The following is a 21,433-nucleotide window of genomic DNA, read 5'->3' as shown; positions in this document are numbered from 1 at the left end:
GGAACATGCTAGGTGTGGAACCTGTGGGTAAAAAAGGGTCCACATACTAAACCTGACAAACTCAGAGGAGGCCTGCATGGTGGGCCTTACAAACTAAGTAACCACATAGGATGGTCTCAACATTAAAATTCCTAGTCAAAAGCCAATCATGGCAGTTAAGTCACATCCTATCTTTTTGCATCTTAGATAATATACCTTTGGAATGTCAGAGTAATCTCCTTTTTCAGATCCCTCAGGGCACACCCATGGCACTAGAGCAGAGACCACAGAAACCCTCATTGTTGTCTTATTCCCTGAATACCATTTCTAAACTGTAAAATTACCATTCTCCAAAGCATTTTCTCAATCTGTTGAAATTTTGCTTCCCAGCAGTTGTCAGTTTGGCTCAAATAAACTCATAAGAATTCTCTACAGGTTTGGAGGTTTCTTATCCAACAGACCCCATGCCTCTGCTGGATCACTGGGCCATGGGTTGGGGGTCTGGCCAGAACTGGATGCCTCGATGTCAAGGAGCAAACCCAATCCCAGCCTCCACCATGTATAGGCTTGCTGCTGGAGTGATCTCTACAGAGGACCCACTTCTGTGGCCTCAGCTGCCTCTTCAGTAACATGGGAGAAAAACCCTACCTGACTGCAGCCAGGCAGCTGACCATTTACCTATCCCAGAAGCACCAAAACTGAGACAGGTGGTGTTTCTGTGTCTCCTGGATAGAGCAAAAGCTGCCCCTTCAGCACTAGGCCCTACCAGAGCCCCCCGCCCCACCACCACCCACTGAGCATTGGGCCTGGCACCCAGGAAGTATGAGGCAGCCATCTGTGGAACTGCCATTTGAGTCTGGCTTTGCAGATCAAACTTCAATGTCCTGCTCTTCCCAAATGACACATCTCCTTAGTGAGGTGCATTCCACAAATGATAGGGATGACAAGGAGGAAGGCATAGGTGGGGGCTGAAACAGAGGACCCTGGAAGAGTGGGGCCCTGGGTTCTCCCTGGGAGAGGCAGGGGAGGGCTGTGTGCTTGACCCCTGGCCCCTTACACCCTTATAAGAACACACACTGTTGTGCCTAAATTAAGATGGAAAATACGTGAACAGAGAAGAAATTGAGGGGAGGCTGTGGAGACCCATGGCCATGCCCACCAGTAGTACACGTTTCATCTTTAGTCCAGTTCATTCAGCAGCTCCCACACCCCAGGAGGCCAGTGCAGGGTTCTGGCTTCCAAAGAGCCTGAGGGCAGGGAACCTGCCACCTCTCAAGCCAGCCTGAAGGCTGGCATGTATCCCTGTCATCTAATAGCTTTGTAGAGGACTGGAGAGTCCCCACTCCTCTGCCAAGGGTGTGGGCCTGGCATCAAGACAGAGGCCAGGACTGGGGGATGGAGTGGGAGGACACTGGCCTGGCTGGCCCATCTGGGAGTGATTTGAGAAATTCCAGGCCTCACTGGCCCTACAAGGCCATTCTTAACTGCTATAATTACAGGGTCAGCCTTGGCCAGTGGTACTATGGGGTCTGGGCATCAGTTAACTCCTCCAGGAGCCATGCTGGGGCTGGGGGGGTGGGGGACCCATCATAGGCCAGGGATGGAGTCTGAAAGGAAGCAAGTAGTAGGCAGGGAGCATTTGATGGTTAGTGCTGGGTCCCTTTTCCAGGTTGACTAGCTCCTTTCTTCTACTGGGGGACCCTGTAGGAAAGGCGCTGTCTGGTTTGGCAAGACATAAAGGACAATATACCAGCACAACATTTGCACCTGGGAAGGGTGTGCTGGACATGGAGCCAGGAGGCAGGGAGCTCTCCAATTCTTCCAGGGCAGGGGGTTCCTAGTGACTGCCCTGAATCCCCAGGGTGCAGAGCAGGCAGAAGCCTCACGCTCAACTGTAATTCTGAAGGAGCTCGGAGCTCCCTCAGCCTCACCTTCCTCATTTACAAAATGTACCTCCTTAGCTCCCCAGCTTCTCCCTAAGTTGTGAGAGAGAATGGGAGTGGAGAGTCACTGCCACTCAGACCTTTACGTCTTCTCTGGCCCTCAGCCAGGTGACACCCTGGCAGTTCTTATGGCACTTAGCTTTCCCCATCCTTAGACATGGCCTCTGCTGCTCTTGGGACTTAGAGAGGTTATAGTACCCCCTATGACTCAGTTTCCCTGGTTGTGAAACAGAAGAGGAAGCATCTGAAAGGATATCCAGGGACCAAGACCCTCTCCTTGCTCTGACCTTTATAGGCCCCTGGCTGGTGGTGGTGAGGGTCCCAGCAAGCCCCTCTGAGTCAAACCTGATCAGGGCTAAGGCTCTGAAACAGGGGCCAAGTTTCCAACTCTTCCTGTCCCATCTAGGCTGGTCCCTCACCCTCCCAAGCCTCTTTCCCTCAGCTGGGACATGGGGTCCATGTGGACTGAGGAGACGGGTCACTTCTCAGCACTCACTATGAGCCTCCTGAGCAGCAGTGAGTTCAAGCCCTGCTTCCCTCCAAATCTGTCAGCTCATCTGTCCCCATGTCACCCCACATCCACCCCAAGTCTACCTTACTTTCCATAGCCTCAGGTCTCCTCAGTCCTCAGCTCCACCAAAACACCCACAGCAAAATGAAGTGCATTCTCGAGCTGGCCACCCACGCATCCGCCAGGTCACAGTCCCCTCCCCAAATGCCAAAATACACCAACCTGTCCCATGACCAAGTGGCCACAATGGGAGAGGTCAGTCATGCTAATATACCTATTCTGGGCTGCCTTACACCCCCTGTTGGTGAAGGTTCAAGGGGCTCCTCAAGCAGGGCCATGTCTGCCTGGCTCAGGCCCTCCTGACTGCTCCAGGGATGAGCCACCTCTCTGATGGGATCTGAGCCCAGTAAAGCCCTTCTGGCTGGATCGGGCCCTTGTACTCTGCAGATAGCCCTGCCACCATGCATCAGTGAAATCAAGACATTGTCTGAGCCCTTGCCCCACCTCACCCCCAGCCCATCTCAATATGCTGGTTGCTCCTACCCAGGTGTGGAGTCCAAGGTGAGGGAGGTGAGGGCACTGGAGAAGTGCCGAGTGTCCCACAGCTTCACTTCATGTTCACGCATCTGTGGAGGAGGGGGCAGAGAGAGGCTCAGAGGGGCTCAGAGGGGTTCAGAGGGCCTGTCTGTCAGCTCTGAGGGCTCCCCAGGAACCTAGTGTCCAAAGACACAGCCTGGTACAGGGGCACTTGCCCCAGAACAGAGCTTGGAAAGCAGTGTGGTGGTGGGGAAGCATGCCAGGAAAGGAGATTTTGGGTTTTCATGTCCTGCCCCTTTAAGAACCCTTAGGTGAAAAAGGATAAGGGGCGTTTCCCTCAATGGACTCTGGTCCCTGGGGGACGGGGTGGTGGTGGTGGTGCACTACAGTTCCCAGGGTCAGGCTTAGCTATTGCAAATGGAATCTGCCAGTTTTCAACAGCAGTTGGTCCCCTGGGGCTCTGAGACCCGGCCGCACTCAGGGCCGTATATGGACAGGCTTGGAGCTAGCCTGCAGCCCCCACCTCTCAAAGGAACCTCATCCTTACTCTCTTGGTATGGGTTCCTGCTCACCTTCAAGGAGCCCTACCTGGTTGAATCCAGTAGACACAAGGTGCTCCTGGATGCCTGTCCACGCCAGCCGGCCATCCTTGCTGTTCTCATGGGCCTGTGTGCTCTGCAGGAGGCAAGAGACATAGCTGAGCCACCTCAGTACCACCTGCCTGAGAGTCCTACAGAGGGCAGGAGGGTCCAGGTCAGGGTACTCTGGGAAGAGGCTGGAGACAGGGAAGCTTCATGTCACTACAGGATGGACCTCGGCTGAAAGCAGTGCTGCATCCAGAGGGCTGACCTAGCCGCCCAGCTTGGCCTCAGTCTCCCTCCTTGTAAGGAAACTGTCAGGCTGTTTTGCTCACTACCAGGCCCCCCTTGCTGCAGCAACTGAGGGCGGTAGCATGTCATTGCCCCTGTAGGTGTCCTGGAGGCAGCATGCAGCTGCTGGTCACCATCCCCACACACTAGGGATCTGTGTGCCCTCTCAGAATTTCATTTTTCTCACTTGTGCATGGGGCTGATGTTGCCCAGGCTGCCTACTTCCCAGGGCTGTTGAAAGGATCAGCTGAGGCTATATGTGAGAGAAACAGGCCTGCTGCAAAGAACTGTGCAAATCAAGGGATTACCAGAATTACTGCTGCCTTCTGACGTTGCCAGAAGGCCAGGGAGAGGGCCTGGTGCCAAGCTCTGGGGAACGTCCTTGGAGAGGGCAGAGCATGCCCCTCTTCGCCCTCCCATGGTGCTTGAGCTGCCAGCTGGAAGGCTTCCTGGGACCCAGGGAGGAGAGGCAAGTTCATATCACAGGCGACCCTGTCCCCTGGGCCCAGGCAGGGGGGAGTCCAGGCGGCCAGAGGAAATGCAAACAGCTCCCTCCCAGTCACCCTGGCCTCTAGAGCCTGAGACAAAAGACCCGGTTACCAAAAATAGCTCACCCTAAACTGTGGCCAGCTTCCTCCAAGCTTCCCACGATCTCCTTGGGAATGAATGAGGGAGGGAGGCAGCCTGTGAGGAGCTGGCCCAGAGCCCCCTCCCCAGCCCACAGAGGCAGACCCCAGCGTGGGAGGCCATCAGAAACAGCTCAGTGTCGTTCAGGGGGCTTTTCTCACTGCTTACTTCGCATCCAGCCATAGCCAGCACAGGAAGTCAGAGCTAGAGCCTGAGAACCAGGAACCCGTATCCATCTCTCCACTCAGGAGGAGCTGTGGGGTCAGGGTGAGGGTCAGCCCCACCCCCGACACCCCAGAGAAGGTCACAGAAGTGTCACATGGGCTCTTACCCTCTCAACAGTGTGCAAATACCTGCTATGTAAGCAGCAAACCAGATGGCTCACAAGGCATTTGAGCACCATTCATTCATTCAACAAACATTTGAGGCCTCCCACGGGCCAGGCACTGTGCTAGGAGCTGATGGTGAGGCCACACAGATCTCAGATGGAGGGCACATATTCAGGTGAAGCAAGGCTGCTCATTTATTTGTTTTTACAATACAGGCACTTGAGCTGCACACTATGCTAGATGCTGGGGACAAAGTGAACAGAAAAGGTCTCCAAACTCATAGAATATACAAGTCAGAGGGCAGATGTGAATCAAATAGAACTAACTGTCACCACATGTTATTACACATAGCACTAGGAGTAAAGTGGAGGTTAAGAGCACACACAAACTTTGGAGTCAGACTGCCTGGGTGAAAATCCTTTTCTTCCACTGAAGGCCTCCCGTGCCTCAGTTTCCATATCTGTCAAAAGAGCACTATAGTGGGACCTACTCTGGAGGGCAGTTCTGAGGAGTGTTAACAATGATGAAATGTGTTCAAGGTCTAAAGCATATTTTTTTAAAGCATGGTAACAGAGTACAATAAGAGTATAATTGAGAGAAGTAGATAGAAGGTGACATTTGAGTTAAGACATGAAGGACCAGCAGGTGTGAGCCAGGCCAGAAGTAGGGGGGTGGGGGGCTGGGAGAGCAAAGGGCCCAGCACAGAGGATGGGTGAGGGTGAGGGAAAAGAGGCAACACCTAGCCTGCATGGCCTGTGGGCAGGAACGGAGCAGTTTTTTATTCAGAGGCACAAATTGGGGTTGGAACATACTTCTGCCCGTTATCTCCCACCAGAGGCCCAGAGAGAGAATGCCAAGTCACCTAGCAAGACAGCTGTTGGCTATTTGAACCTCCTGCCCACTATGGGCTGGGGCTGAGCCCATGGTTATTGCTCTCTGTCTGTGCAGGAGGAACCTGAGGTGAGGACAGGTGAGAAGACAAGAGCCACAGCTAGAAGGCAGCAGAGCCTGGGCCAGAAAAAGCCCAAGGTCCTGGCTGTGCCTCAGACACCTCATGTTTCCAACAAACATCCTTGAAAAAGCTCACACTGGGGGAAACAGGACCCTGGGTCCAGGCAGTTGGTAAAGGGTGGGTGGTGCGGGCTAGTGAGTCCCGCTCACCCTGCAGCTTTCTACTTGCGCCTTCTGGTCTTCAAACCAAGAAATAAAAACAGATAAGAGTTTCAGCTGAGCCCAGTGTGCCCACTGTGTGCACACCCAGCTCAGTCTTCCCAGAGCCCAGAGGAAGCCCCCCAGATGGGGAAGGTATGGCCATGGACTCTCTCCCCTGTCTTGTCTCCAGATCAATGGAGTGACTTTCATTTTCAAAAATAGCAAGTTCTTTGCTGACCTCAGTGGGACTCAGGGACGAGGAGCCCTCTTTCCAGATCACCAGGTTCTCATTCTCCTGGGGCAGCAGGGAAGCTGCAGCTGGGACCCAGGCATCCTGTTAACCCAAACCAGCCCTGTCAAAGGAAGCTGCTGCTGCTAATCCCAAGCCCACAGGCCAGGACTTGGGGGTTTCTGTCTCACACAGGACAAGCCTTTGTCCCAACAAGCAGCAAGGTGTCTTCCTCATGGAGAAGCCCTGCAGTCCCCACTTTGTCTCTCCCTCATTTGACTTCATAAGAGAACAGGAGGGGCTGAGACCAGGTAGTACCTGCCCAATACAGGGGCACCAGGAGCAGGCATATAGCATTCCAGCTGTAGTGCAACTGAATTGCCCCTGTTGCCGTCGCAACACTCTGTGTGGGGCAGGGCAACTAGAGGAGAGCTCCTGGCTCAGGTGAAGGGACATTCTCTAGTGGTAAGACAACCACCCAATCCACCCATGCTCCTCCTCAGCTAGGCTCAGTGTTGGGCTCCAGATGCCCGCCCTCATCCCCAAACCTGGACAACACATCGGGGTGGTCAGAAGGGAGGTCCATGTACCCACAACCAGAGATCAGAGGGCTTATCTGAGGCCCCCTCCTGCCTGAAACGGTATTGAAACCTCACTATCCCTAGACAACCCCCTTAGCTATGGGCTGATACTTCCCTGGCACACCCATGGTTTCAGGGCCTCAGACACCTCCACCTGGGATCTGGCACAGGGAAGGGACAGCAGAGGGGCCGACGGGCTCCCAGACCAAGCCTGCCTTTGCTACTCAGCTGTGGGACACTGGGGTAGAAATGATCAAAGGGCAGATTTTATAGGCCAGTCATGAGGGTGGAAGGAGGTAGTGAGTGCCAAGGGCCTGGGACACTATAAACAATCAAATGTAATCTAAAACAAAGTACAGAGTGTTAGTAGGAGGAGCTGTCCAAGCATCCCCTGCTCCAAGCTCAAGTCACCAGAGACAGGGTCCAAAAACGGTGGCAGAGGGAGGACTCCCCAGGCCTCCCCACCCAGCCTCTATGCTGTGGGGACAGCACTAGAGCAGGGAGGGCAGAGGCTGGACCAAAGGCACCATTTCCTTCCTTGACCCCTTTCCCTAGAACAATGCTCCCCTCAAGTGGGGAATGAGGATCTCACGAGAAGGTGCTCCCTGAAGCTGGCCCCTCGGCTCACACCAACCCTGGCCGCCAGCACAGTTTTCCTAATAGAAGCCAGGTGTGGGCCAGATGCCCTAGGCGGAAGTTGGGGGCTGGGCCACTCACAGGCAGCATTCCAGGCCCACTGCCCCCACATCAGCACAGGCACTGTCCTAGCAGCAGGGAAGGGGTGGGAGCCACCCACGCTCTTCCCAGGTCTCCTCACCCAGAGATCCCTTTAGGGGGGCTCCCACCAAAACCAGATCTTCTCCTTCCTCCTTCTAGAAAGTTGGAGCCCATTGGATTATAGCCACTGCATCTCCACTCTGGCACCCCTCCTTGCGGAGAAGGATGGGGAGGAGAGGAAGAGGATGAGAGGGAGGGGGAGGGAAAGGAAGAAAACAGGCCAGTGGAGCTAGTAATGACCAGTAGGGCTAAAATGGGAGTGCCATGCACTGTACCCCAAGACTTTGGGTAGGAGAGGGCAACCTGAGAAAGCTGGGGGAACAGGGCCTCAGTCTCCCTCCTTCAAGATGAGCCTAGGACCCTTTCTAGGCAAAGGCTTGGAAATTAGCTACAGAAAGCTACAGTGAAGCTTACTGCTCACACTCACACTGATCTAAGACTCGGACTTAGCTAACCCCACCAGCCATAAGAAGCATTGCCTGGTGGTGGGGAGCGCTAAAACCACTTCTTCCCAGCTTGGTTCACCTATCAGGACAGGGCCTCCTTTTGGTCTGCAGCCAAATTGACAGGACTGTCTGGGGCAAAAAGTTACGACTGGCTATGTGAGGAGGATTGTGTGGGCACATATATGCGGGGGCTGGGGGGTTGTGGCGCGACAGGGCCCCAATTACTCAATTACTGATGGTTGGGTTTAAGCTGGTGGGTTACCCTTGACCCCAGGTGGGGAAACAAATTCTAGAAATAGAGACCAGTGAATCTGTGATGGGACTGAGGTTTCGCTGAGGAACTCCTCCCCTGAGCTGGAAGCAGGGCCTTGAACTTCACCTTCCTCAGAGGAAAAGACTCCTCAGCTTCTAGAAAAATCTTTTAAAAAATTATCTGCTCATCTCTTTAAAAAAAATATCTTTTTTAATGTAAATCTGCTCATTTCTGCTAAAAACTCTCCAATGGCTTCCCATAGCACAGGTGACAGGCCCTTCACCATGGGCCCTGCCACTCCACTGTGGCCCTCACTCCTGGAACAAGCTCGTCTCCCCTATCGCTGGCTGTATATGTCCCCTTTGCACCACTCAGGCCTCAGCACCAAGCCATTTCCTCAGGGAAGCACTAAATGCTCCAGCAAGAAGCCTCTCAGCAAGTACCCCGTGTGTGTCTCGTTCACCACAGAACACTCCATGCCTGGAACCAAGCTGCTGTCCAACGAATAAACAACTCTAAAGTGCCTCAATGCCCACAGCACGAACCCAGGGCCCAGCCTTCCTGCTCAGTACCCACAGTGCCACATTCACCCTGTGCACAACCACAGGCAAAACCAAACATGCTCAGTGCCTGTGTCCTGCAGATCTGACAGGTCCCCAGCACAACCCACAGACCCTGGGCACAGACTAAGGGTCCGCCAGCTGTGAGACTGGAGGGGTGCAAAAGGTGGCACTGTGTCTTTTGGTTCCTCTGTGGCTAGCCTCTGCTGACCATGCCAGGAAGGGTGGGTGGGGATGAGGGTCTCAAAGAAGGAGAGGAAATTGGAATCTCAAATTAGCTTCCTAAAGCCACAGGACGCCTCCGCTGAAGACCTGCGGGCAGCCTGGCTATGCCCCATCCTGTGATCAAAGTGGGACCCTCCCAGGACCCAAAATATGCTTCCCAGAAAGAGCTTCAGCCCACCTCTTAGGTGATCCACACACACCTACTGGGCCTTGGCCAGAGGCACGGGGTGTGGCAGAATCTGTGTGCCAGGAGGCTGAGCTTCCTCCTGCCTGCACCTGTTAGAGCCACTGGGGTCTCAACGGAGGCCGGCTGCCCACACAACTCACCTGGGAGGCCTCAGGCTTTGTTCTGGGGTCGAAGATCCTCAGCTGTTTGTCCTGGAAAAGTAGAGAGGAGGCAATAAGAGCGTAATTAGGGTGGGCTGGGTTCCTGGGGGCCAGACTGTCTCTTCCACCCCAGGCTCTAATGGTTCCAACTCTCAATATACAGGGCTGGTATCCCTCACCAGGAGACCCCTCCTCAGACTGGTTCCTCCTTCTCACAGGAGGGGGCAGGCCACTTTTCCTGACCTAGTCACTCACAACAGAGAACTCAGTGACAAGAGTTCACATTTCTTAAGGACCTACTATGTATCAGGCATGTTATATACAGCATCTCTTTCCATCTTTCCAGCACCTTATAAGGCAGTACTATCACCATGACCGCTTCACAGAAAGAAACTGAAACCCAGAACCAAACTCTAGGCTACCAGCTGCTACAGTGTGTTCAACCCTGTGCTTGGTCCAGCCCAGAGGAGCTCATGGCACAATGTCGTCTCTACAATTAAAAAATTTGTTGTCTAACCAGGATGACGAGTTTACACATCTTAGCCATCACTCAGCACAGTTCCTGGGGTGGCAATGGGAATAAACAAAAAACATAAAATGCCTATACCTTTATAAGGACTTTAGATGTGTGTGCGTGTGTGTACACAAACGTGTATTAAGAACTGGGTGGGGGAAGAATCTGCATCCACTATTTACAGCCTTGGCTATAATAAATTTTTTTAAAAATATGATTTATGATTATGCTGTTACAGTTGTCCCTATTTCTTTTCCCTCTGTTCCCCTCCACCCAGGGACCCTGTTACAGAAACAGGGGAGTCCAAAAATCCCCGGAGTTTGCGGCTGGGGGTTGGGAAGAAGGAAGCAGCTTTCAGAATGCCTCCACACGCCTGAGGCTGATGGCTGGTGTCTTTCATTATGCAAAATTGCTTGGATGCTTCCAAGGCCTCAGGTGGATGGGAGGAGTCTAGAACTAGGGGACGGTATGGAAAGCACACAGAGCTACGTGGGGTTCTGTGAATGGTCAGAACTGTTGGCAACACCCACTGCGTCAGAGGACGCAGTCAGGGATATATAGGCAGCTGTGAACACTTTAGGGGGACAGCACGCTCTGGGGCTGTCTCCCTCGCTGGCGGGCGTTCGCAGGGGTGTTCTGGAGAAGGAGAGGAGATCCACGCAGTTTACAGAAAGAAGACAGTTTGCAAGGAGGCTGAGAATCCTGGCGGTTTTGTATTGAGAGCTGAAGGGCAACACAGCACAGAAAGGACCTCCCCAATCAGAATTGAGTGATTGGCAGCTGCTGGTAAAGCTGAACTGTGTTTGGGAAGTAGGGAAACGGTGTTTCTGACCTTCCTAAAACTGGCCAGGTTTGGTAGGGGGGAGACAAGGATATGTGTAACTGTTAAATAAACAATTTTCTTTTCACTCAACTGAAGTATTAAGAGTTGTAATACTGGCGGCGGGCAATCGGACCCCTAACTAAAGAGCCCGTGAGTTTGTTTTTAATTGGAGCAGCCCAAGGGTTCTGTAACACCGCCTCCCTCCAGTTGTCCCCCCCCCCCCCCCCGCTTAGTCCATGTCCATTGGTTGTGCATATAGTTCTTCTCATCATCTTCCTGTCTACTCCACTCCCTCCTACTATGCTTTTTAATTCCTGTACCATCTCCCTCCCTTTCCCTCTTCCCCCTCCCCGCTGGCCTCCCCCCACTGTGTTCCCCATACCTATAATTCTTTTCCCACTCTCGTTGCCTATTTAGTTTGCCTTTGTTTCAATTCCCTAGCTTCTGTTGCTGGTTATTGTGATACAGTTTTCATTTTAATGTTCATACTTTCGATCCTCTTTCTTCTAAACAAGTCCCTTTAACATCTCATATAACAGTGGTTTGGATCTAATGAACTCCTTCAGTTTTACTTTGTCCTGAAAGCACTTTCTCTGCCCTTCTATTCTGAATGACAGCTTCACTGGATAGAGTAATCGTGGTTGTAGGTTTTTGCTTTTCATTACCTTGAATGTTTCTTGCCAGTCCCTTCTTGCCTGTAGTTTCTTTTTATTTTTATTATTATTTTTTTTAGTAAATTTTTATTTATTTTTAGAGAGAGGGGAAAGGAGGGAGAGAAACATGATGTGTGAGAGAAACATTGATCAGCTGCCTCTTTCATTCCCCTAACTGGGGACTTAGCCCACAACCCAGGCATGTGCCCTGACTGGGAACTGAACTGGTAAACTTTCGATCTGTAGGCCAGTACTCAGTCCATTGAGCCACACCAGCAAGGGCTGCAGTTTCTTTTGAGAAATCAACTGATAGTCTTATTGGGGCCCCTTTGTACATAATTCTCTTCTTCTCTCCTGCTGCGTTTAAGATTCCCTCTTTACCCTTAATTTTTGACATTTTGATTATAATGTGTCTTGGTGTGGTTTTCCCTGGGTCGTTTTTTTAGAACTCTCTGTGTTTCCTGGACCTGTAAGTCTATTTCTTTCAAGTTAGGGAAGTTCTGCTTCATTATTTTTTCACATAATTTTTCAAGTTCTAGTTCTTCTTCACCTCCTGGCAACCCTATAATTCGGATGTTGGCCCGCTTATAGCTGTCCCAGAAGTTTCGGAGCCTGTCCTCATTTTCCTCACTTTTTATTTCCTCTTTCTGCACTGGTTGACTGTTTGTTCCTATTTGTTGATTTGATCCCTGGTTTTCTTTCCCTCACTACTTGTTTCGTATGTGTTTTTGTTTATTTCAGCAGGACTAGCCTTCATTCTTTCACTGTCTTGTTTAAGATCCGCTGTTAGGTCTGTAAGCTTTCTTATAACCAGAGCTCTGAACTGAGCCTCAGATTTTCTATCTGCTGGTCCAACAGATCATATATTTGCTGTCTGGTCAGCTGCGTGATTGGGATCTCTATCATGATCCCTACCATCCTGACAGTTTTGTGTTTACCTTTGCTTCCTGGGCAGGGCTGTCACACCTCCTACGCTATAGGGGGTGGAGCCCCATGCACTCGTCACTACCGGATGACCATTCCCACCACACTGTGGCATTTTCTGTGGGGGTGGGGGTCCAAGACGGATCCCTGCCATTCACTCTCTGCTGAGACTGGGAGCCTCCTCCTCTGTCCCCACGCCCTCTGGCTCTCACAGTCCGAGGCAATGGGAATCTGCCTTCACTGGCATTGGAATCACGAGCTGACAGGTTTGGTCTGCAGCCAGGGGTGCTCCCCAGGCACTTCTCGCCTCCCCTTAAATACGGGTGTCTGTGCTTACTGCTGTCTCACTGCCGTCCCACCGCCGTCACCGCAGCTGCTGCCGCCAGCACATTTTGATCTCTCAGTCCGGGCTTTGCCCCTCCTACCTGTCCAGACAAGCACCACTTGTTTATAACTTCATACGTTGGACTTCCATGTAGCTTTATTTTCTGAAAGTTCTGGTTACTTCTGGTTTTGCAGTAGTTGTATTCCTTCTTAGTTGTGGAGGGAGACAGAGCATGTCAGTCTAGGCCTCCATCTTGGTCCAAGTAAATTCTTTTTTTTTTAAGTATATTTTATTGATTATGCTGTTACAGTTGTCGCAATTTTTCCCCCTTTGCCCCCTCTGCCTGGTAACCCCCTTCCTCCAGCAATCCTTGCCTCTATGATTTGGATGTTGATATGTTTAAAGTTGTCTCAGAGGTTCCTAATCCTCTCTTCATTATTTTGCATTCTTGTTTCTTCTTTTGTTCTGGTTGAATGTTTAGATATTCCTTTTGTTCCAAATTCTTGATTTGAATTTCAGCTTCCTTCCATCATTGGTTCCCTATATCTTTCTTTATTTCACTTTGTATAACCTTCACTTCTTCCTTTATTTTGTGGCCATACTCAATCATTTCTCTGAGCATCCCAATCACCAGTGTTTTGAACTCTGCATCTGATAGGTTGGGTATCTCCATTTTGTTTCATTCTTTTTCCGGGGTTTTGTTCTGTTCTTTCCACTTGTGCCATATTTCTTTACCTCCTCAATTTGGCAGCCTCCCTGTGTTTGTTTTTGTGTATTGGGTAGAGCTGCTTTTACTCACTGTCTTAGTAGTGTGGCTTATGTAGCAAAGTCACCTATAAATTGTGTGGGCCAGAGCCTTAGGCAGTTGCCAGGGTAGGGCTTCCCGCTTCACCACTTTGTGGCTCTGTTTGTGGTGGAGGCGGTCAGAAAGGAGACAATTGCTTCTACCAATTTGCCCGGCTCTCGCCCCATTTCTAGTCACTTCACCCACTTATTTTATGCAACTGGTGCCCTTCCGATTACTGTCCTGGGGTTTACGTGCATTCTAAGACCATGTGGGCCCTTTAAAGAGCAAAAATCTAGCAGTTTCTTCTGCCACCCCAACCCCCACTGGTTTTTACAGCCAGAAGTAATGGAGGTTTATCTTTCTGGTGCTGGAACCATGGGCTGTGCTGTCTGGCCTGGAGCTGGGAATGTTTGCTCCAAGGTTATCCCTCTTGATTTTCACCCACCACACGTGAATGTGGGACTGTCTGTTTTGCTGCTACTTGTCCAAGCCCCACCGCATCTCCTCCCCATCTCTGCAACTCTGCTCTTCCACCAATCTGGATAAATGTGGCTTCTCCAAATTCTTGGTTGTTAAACTTCCAGTCAGCTCAATTTTCTGACAGCTCTGGTTGTTATATATTTCTGAGATCTGGTTGTAGTTCTTTCTATGTTTGCTCGAGGAGGCAAAGCATGTCTACCTATGCCTCCATCTTGACCGGAAGTCAAATTCTTAAATAATTAAAGGAAGATTCAAGACAACATGGCATGGTGCAATACTACTGTGGTAAAAAAGAAACAAAAATCCCTATATTTCTAACCATGTTTTTGTAGGTTTTGCAAATTTTCTGAGTAAGAAGTACCAGGGCTGGGGTAAGCTGGAATTTACAGTAGTCCCTCTATATCGCGGTTCACTTATTGTGGCCTCACTGTATCGCGGGATTTTTTAAAATATTATATTTAATTATTTATTGCTAATTTTTCGCTATATCACGGGATTTTGCCGTACTGTATATGGATGTTGTTAAAGTTACGTAGGTTTAAGAGTGTAGAACATGTTTAAGAACATAAGTAGTGTTTATAAAAGTGTGGAAAAGGTTAATAAGGGACTCAGAATGGTTTATAAGTGTGTGAGAAGGGTTTTTAAAGCCTTAAAATATATATAAATACTAAAATAAATGTAAGGTTCCTACTTTGCGGATTTTCACCTATCGCAGGGGGCGTCTAGAATGTAATATCCGTGATAAGTGAGGGAATACTGTATTAGCTTTACCTTTTCACATCTTAAAATGGCTCTATTTTGTTTCAGTCAGTATCAATTCATATTTTCATGATTTGAAAAACAATAAACTCGCAATGAACTGAAATTTGAAATTAAAAAATACCATTTACAATAGTACCAAAAAATTTTAAATATTTAGCTATCAATCTAACAAAATATGTACAGGATCTATATGAGCAAAGCTACAAACCCTCATGAAAGAAATCAAAGAACTAAATAAAAGGAGAGAGAGCCCATGCTCACAGAGAGGAAAACTCAATATTATCAAGATGTCAGTTCTTCCCAACTTGAACTACAGATTCAATGTATTCCCAATGAAAATTCCAGCAAATTATTGTCTGGATATTGACAAACTGATTCTAAAGTTTATAAGAACAGGAAAAAGACTCATAGCGGTCAACTCGATATTAAAGGAAAAGAGCAAAGTTAAAGAAATAATGCTACCCGAATTTACTCTAAAACACCAGTCATTAAACCAATGTGGTACGGGCTTAAGAACAGATGAAGAGCCCTGGCCTGTGTGGCTCAGTGGATTAACCACCAACCTGCAAACTGAAAGGTCACCAGTTTGATTACTAGTCAGGGCACATGCCTGGGTTGAGGACTATATCCGTGGTTGGGGACGTGTGAGAAGGAACCAATTATTGTATCTCTTGCACATTGATGTTTCTCTCCTTCTCTTTTTCCCTCCCTTTCCCTTTCCCTATCTCTAACAGTAAATAAATAGTCTTTTAAAAAATGAAAAAGAATATTGACGAATAGATTCCCCTCCCCATAGAGTCAACTGATTTTTGACAAAGGGGCAATGGCAATACAATGGAGAAAAGATAGGCTTTTCAATAAATGGAACTAGAACTGGATATACACATGGAGAAAAAAAAATCTAGACATAGATTTTACACATTTCACAAAAATTAACCTAAAATGGATCTCAGGACTAAATGTAAAAGGCAAATCTATAAGACTGCTAGAAGATAACATACAAGAAAATTTAGATGACATTGTGTTTGGCAATGGCTATTTAACCCAACGTGAAAAGTATAATCTATGAAAGAAAAGTTAGTAAGTTGGATTTGATTAAAATAAAAAACTTAGGCCAAGATGGTGGCATAGGTAAACACGGCTTGCCTCCTCACACACCCATATCAAAATTACAACTAAACCATAGAACAATCCTCACTGAGAACAATCAGGAATTGAGTTTATTGGAAGTCTGGCAACTACGGAATTAAAGAAAACACATCCATCCGGACTGGTAGAAGGGGCAAAGAAGCAGAATGGACCGGTTCCACATCCACATGCAGTGGATAAAAATTTGGGAGGGATATCTCAGGAGCTAGGAGTGCCAGCCCCACAGCAGGCCCCACAGCCCAGGGTTCCACTGCCAGAAGGATAAGTCCCCACAATGTCTGGCTGCAAAAACCAGAGGGGATTGAGTTGGTGGAAGATACTGCTGGAGCCCCAAGAAGTTCCTCTGTAAGAACCCACACACAAACTCATCTACTCAGACTCACTCCCTCTGAGCTTCAGCACCAGGTAGCAGCTTGAAAGGCATCAGTGGTATACAGGGAGGAACTGAAGTGTCTGGCATCAAGGTGAACAGAGGCCTTTGTCTCTTTTCTACACCCTCCCTCCCCCTACCCCCCACCCCCCATCCAGAGCCAACAAGCTGGTGCCATATCTGAAACTCCACCAACATGAAAAAAAACTGTTTGACCTGCTTTGGAGATCCCCAGAGACTCCAATTTACAGGCCCACCCAGGCTGTTTTTCCATATGAATGGCTGGTCTTAGCTCATGCTTCAAAACTTTCTAAATCCTATCAAATAAGCAACAGCTGGCCTCAGTGAGCTCCAGGCCCAGCACTATCAGCAGCCAGCTTAGATTGCTTTATAGCTCAGGCAGGATGCCCTCAGAAAACACAGGTGGGAGCTGAACTTGGCCTGCACCACCCAGGAAACCCCAGGGCCAATCCACCCAATGGACAGCCAAAGACCACGTCAGAGAACCACGTCCCTCCCACCACACAGCTGAGTCTACATGGGGGGTGGAGGTTGGTGGTCAGTGGTCACAGCCAATCCTTGCAGCTGACTGGCCTGGGTAAGTCTTCCATAGATCTACCAACAGCAACCAAGGCTCAACTACAAGAGGGGGGTATACTCAGCCCACACAGAGGGCATGTCTCAAGTACCCAGCTTGGGTGATAGGGTAGGCTGTGCCATTGGACCCTACAGGGCACCTACTACAATAGGTTACCCTACCAAGACATGGAATCAAAGCAGCTCTACCCAACACACTTAAACAAACACAGGGAGGCTGCCAAATTGAGGAGGCAAAGAAATACAGCCCAAATTAAAGAACAGAACAAAACCCCAGAAAAAGAACTAAACGAAATGGAGATAGCCAACATATCTGATGCAGAGTTCACAACACTGGTGATCAGGATGCTCAGAGAAATGAGTGAGTATGGTTATTACAGAGTAGGGTCCTCTAAAATCCCCAGAGCCTGATGTTGGGAATGGGGGAAGGGGACAGCTTTCAAGATGCCTTTGCATATCTATAGCTGGTAGTTAGTGTCTTAGTTGTGCAAATGGCTTTGGTTCTTCCAAGGCACCAAAGAGATGGGAGGGGTTTTGACCATGGAATGGTGAGGAAAGAGCATGCAGGCCTGTGCAAGGTTCTGTGAATGGTCAGAACTGGTTACCCTGCCCACTGCAGTCAGGGATTTAATAATAAGGTGGCAGCCATTTTGGGGAGGATAACCACACGATTTGCAGAGAGAAGAGGAGACCCATGCAGCTTTGAAAGGGCAGAGAGAGACCCATGCATGATCCTGTGCAACACGGCACATGTTTTCCTGGACTGTTACACAGAGGCTGATGACATTGTACCCCAGATCCTGAAGGAGACAGCTGACAGATAAGGGATGGGGTACTTCTGGGAATGTTATTGGCTTACAGTCTTTTGGGGAGCAAGGGAAGTCCTGGGTCCCATGGGAGAGCAGGGCTCTGAGCTGAAGTGCTCACTGCCCTCCCTAGGTTGGAATATTGTAAATAAAGACCTGTTTTCCTCAACATTAGTTGTTGGGTTTTACACTAAGGCACCACATGAAAGAACCCCCTTTTACTCTGTAACATGGCTACAAAATGAAGGGAGAAGTGAAGTTTATACAAAGTAAAATAAAGATATACAGGGAACCAACAGTGATTGGAAGGAAGCTGGGATTCAAATGAAGAATTTGGAAAAAAAGGAAGATAAACATTCAACCCATGGGCATCAACAATTGTGTGGAGGTTGCCTGAGGGAGTGGAGAGTGCTGCGTGGATGGGGGCAATAGGGAAAAAAACGGGACAACTATAATAGTATAATAATAAACTAATTTTAAAAAATTAAAATAATTTTAAAAATAAGAACTTCTTCTCTGTAAATGATACTGTTAAGAAAATAAAAAGACAAGCCACAGATTGGAAGACGATGAGAAAGGACTTCTATACAAAACATACAAAACACTTAAAACTCAAAAATAAAAAACAACCCAGTTACAAAAGAGTAAAGCAAAAAAAAAAGAAGAGCAAAGACTTGAACAGACACCTCACCAAAAGAGGTACACGGACGAAAAATAAACTTATGAAAAAATGCATTAACACAGCATCTCATTAGAGAACTATAAATTAAAACAACGACCTACCACTATACACCTACTAGAATGGCTAAAATCCAAAAAATTGAAGATACTAAATGCTGACAAGGATGTGGAACAACAGGAACTCTCATTCATTGCTGACAGGAATGCAAAATGGTACAGCGACTTTGGAAGACTGTTTGGCAGTTTCTTACAAAGCAAAAAAAACTTACCAATGATCCAGCAATTGTGCTCTTAAAAGTATTTACACAGATGAGTTAAAACTTAAGTCCACATCAACATGTACAGCAATTTAATCATAACTACAAAGAATTGGAAGCAACCAAGATGTCCTCCAATAGATCAATGAACAAATACACTGTGGTACATTCAAACAATGGAATATCACTCAATTGTAAAAAGAAATAGCTAAAACCATAAAACTCCTGGAAGAAAACATAGGGGAAAAGCTTCACAGTATTTGACTTGGTAATTATTTCTCGGATATAACACCAAAGCACAGGGAACAAAAGAAAATATACAAAGTGGGACTACATCAACCTTAACTTTTGTTAAGCATAGAACAGAGCACTATCCCAATGTGCCAAGATTGCAGGTTCGATCCACAGTCAAGGTACATACAAGAATCAACCAATGAATACATAAATAAGTGGAACAACAAATCAATGCTTCTCTCCTCCCCCCTTCTTCTCTCTCTCAAATAAAAATTTTAAAAAAGAGAAAGAAAAGGATAAAAGACAACCTATGAAAGAAAACATTTGTAAATCATATATCTGATAAGGGATTAACATCCAGAATATGTAAAAACTCATACAACTCCACAACAAAAGTCAAATAATTGCCCTGGCTGGTGTGGCTCACTGGATTGGGTGCCAGCCTGCGAACCAAAAAGTCACTGGTTCGATTCCCAGTCAGGGCACATGCCTGGGTTGTGGGCCAGGTCTCCACTCAGAGGTGTGGTATCTCTTGAACATTGAGGTTTCTCTCCTTCTTTCTCCCTCCCTTCCTGTCTCTCTAGAAATAAATAAAATATTTAAAAAGAAATCAATAATCTGATTAAGAAATAAGCGAAGGGTTTGAATAGACATTTCTCCAAAGATACACAAATAGCCAAGAAGCATATGGAAAAATATTCAACATCACTAATCTTCAGAGAAATGCATATCAACACCACAATGAGATATTACGTCACACCCATTAGTCAAAAACCCAGCAAACAGCCCTGACCAGTGTGGCTCAGCTGCTTGGGCATTGTGCCACAAAACATAAGGTTACAGGTTTGATTCCGCATCAAGGAGTATACAAGAGGCAACCGACCAATGTTTCTCTCCCTCTCTTTCTCCCTCCTTTTCTCCCATCTAAAAATAAATTTTAAAAATCTTAAAAAAACAACTGTTGGTCAGAATGTTGATAAATTAGAACCTTTGTCTACTGTTAGTGGGAATATAAAATAGTAAAGCTGTTAGGAAAATAATGTGGTAGTTCTTCAAAAACTTTAAAATAGCTAAAACATGGAAGCAACCCAAGTACATCGTGGATGGATGGATAAGCAAAATGTGGTATATACAATGAAATATTATTCAGTCTCAAAAAGGAAGAAAATCCTGTCACATGCTACATGGATGAACCTTGAAGACGTTATAGTAAATAAAATAAGCCAGTAACAAAAAGGCAAATACTGTATGATTCCACTCATATGCAGTATCTGAAGTAGTCAAATTCATAGACAGAAAGTAGAATGGTGGTTGCCAGGGGCTAGGGGAGGGGACATAAGAAAGCTATTTAATGGGTGTAGAGTTTCAGGTCTACAGATGGAAAAGGTTCTGGAAACCTGTTTCACAACAATGTAAATATACTTAACATTACTGAACTGTGTATTGAAAATGGTTGATAGTAAGTTTTATGATGTTTTTACCACAATTTTAAAAAATAGCTATCAGTCCACAAAAAGACATGGAGGAACCAAAAATGCATATTACTAAGTGAAAGAAGACAATCTAGAAACACTACACATTGTATGACTACAACTATATAGCATCTGTGAAAAGACAAATCTTTCAGAGACAACAAAAAGATCAGTGGTTGCCAGTGATTTGGGGACAGGGACGGGAGGATGTATAAGTGGCACAGGCTGCTTTTTAGGATGGCAAAACTATTCTATATGATACTATAATGATGATATCATGCATTTGTCAAAACCCATAGAACATACATCAAGAATGAACCCTAAGGGCTTTAGTTAATAATACTGGTTTAATTGTAAGAAATACACCACACCAGTGCAAGATGGGAAGGGGGAGAGGGGATCTGGGGACTCTCAGTACAATCTACTCAACATTTCTGTGTGGTCCCCCACCTGGGTGCCTGGGATGCAGGGAGAGCAAACAGCCCCCACCAAGTGCTGGACTCAGAGACACTTCGGGTGATCACAGGAAGCTTCCAGGAGGCACCTGGATCTAAGTTGAACCCCAGAGAACAAGCAGAACTTGCACTGACTGGGAAGGGAAAGGCATTTAAGGAGGCACAAAAGCATGAGCAAAATGTGGAGACATGAGCTTCCTAGTATGTGCTGTGAAGAAGAGATGGCCATGAGAGGAAAGTGGGTGGCAAAAATAGAGGGGCAGTTGGGGAGCACACAGCTGTACGAGGAAGGCGGCCAGGCAGAGATGGCCTCGAAAGCCAGACCTCCCTTGTTGGACCCATCCCAGACTTTCCTGACACACCTCAGCAGGTTGCCAGGGTTCTTGGCTCACTTCTGGAAAAATCTTCCTTGCTACAGTTTAGTGAGCACTTGCTATGTGTCAGGCGGATACCAAGCACAGTCCAGGGTTTAGCTCTGAAGCACCACTCCACTCCACAGCCTTGAGTCCAGGACGCTCTTTTGGGAGAGATCAGACAGCCAAGGACAGTGAGAGAGAGAAAGCAAGAGAGAACAGAGAGAAACTGAGAAATAGAGAGACAGAAAAGGAACAAAGAGAGAAAGCAAGGACAAAGAAAGAGGAGACAGAGACACAGAGGGGACACCTATAGGAAAGACAACAAGGGTCAGAGACAGAGCAGCAAGAGATAGAGGATACCAAGAGGCAAAGAGATGCCAGGCAAGGGAGGCTGCCTACGGGCAGCAAGGACACACCTCACATTGAGCGGCAGAGCCACAGTG

At 47.9% G+C, this 21,433-nt stretch overlaps 1 protein-coding gene across 7 annotated transcripts in view; it reads right to left on the bottom strand.

Annotated features, from left to right (window-relative positions):
- The window catches only part of CORO7 (coronin 7), a 70,216-nt gene that overhangs the window by 35,905 nt on the left and 12,878 nt on the right, over positions 1 to 21,433 (bottom strand). For all 7 annotated transcript variants that reach the window (XM_090277107.1, XM_090277111.1, XM_090277110.1 and 4 more), the window contains exons 7-9: positions 9,346 to 9,396; positions 3,559 to 3,645; positions 2,977 to 3,059 (exon numbers count right to left, since the gene is read on the bottom strand). In XM_090277107.1, the coding sequence (XP_090133233.1) occupies positions 2,977 to 3,059; positions 3,559 to 3,645; positions 9,346 to 9,396 (221 nt within the window). The remainder of the gene's footprint in view (positions 1 to 2,976; positions 3,060 to 3,558; positions 3,646 to 9,345; positions 9,397 to 21,433) is intronic.

Source organism: Furipterus horrens, unplaced genomic scaffold (assembly GCF_987537825.1).
Source record: "Furipterus horrens unplaced genomic scaffold, mFurHor1.1.pri manual_scaffold_5, whole genome shotgun sequence".
Classification (NCBI taxonomy): domain Eukaryota; kingdom Metazoa; phylum Chordata; class Mammalia; order Chiroptera; family Furipteridae; genus Furipterus; species Furipterus horrens.
This window is presented reverse-complemented; position numbering and strand designations above follow the sequence as displayed.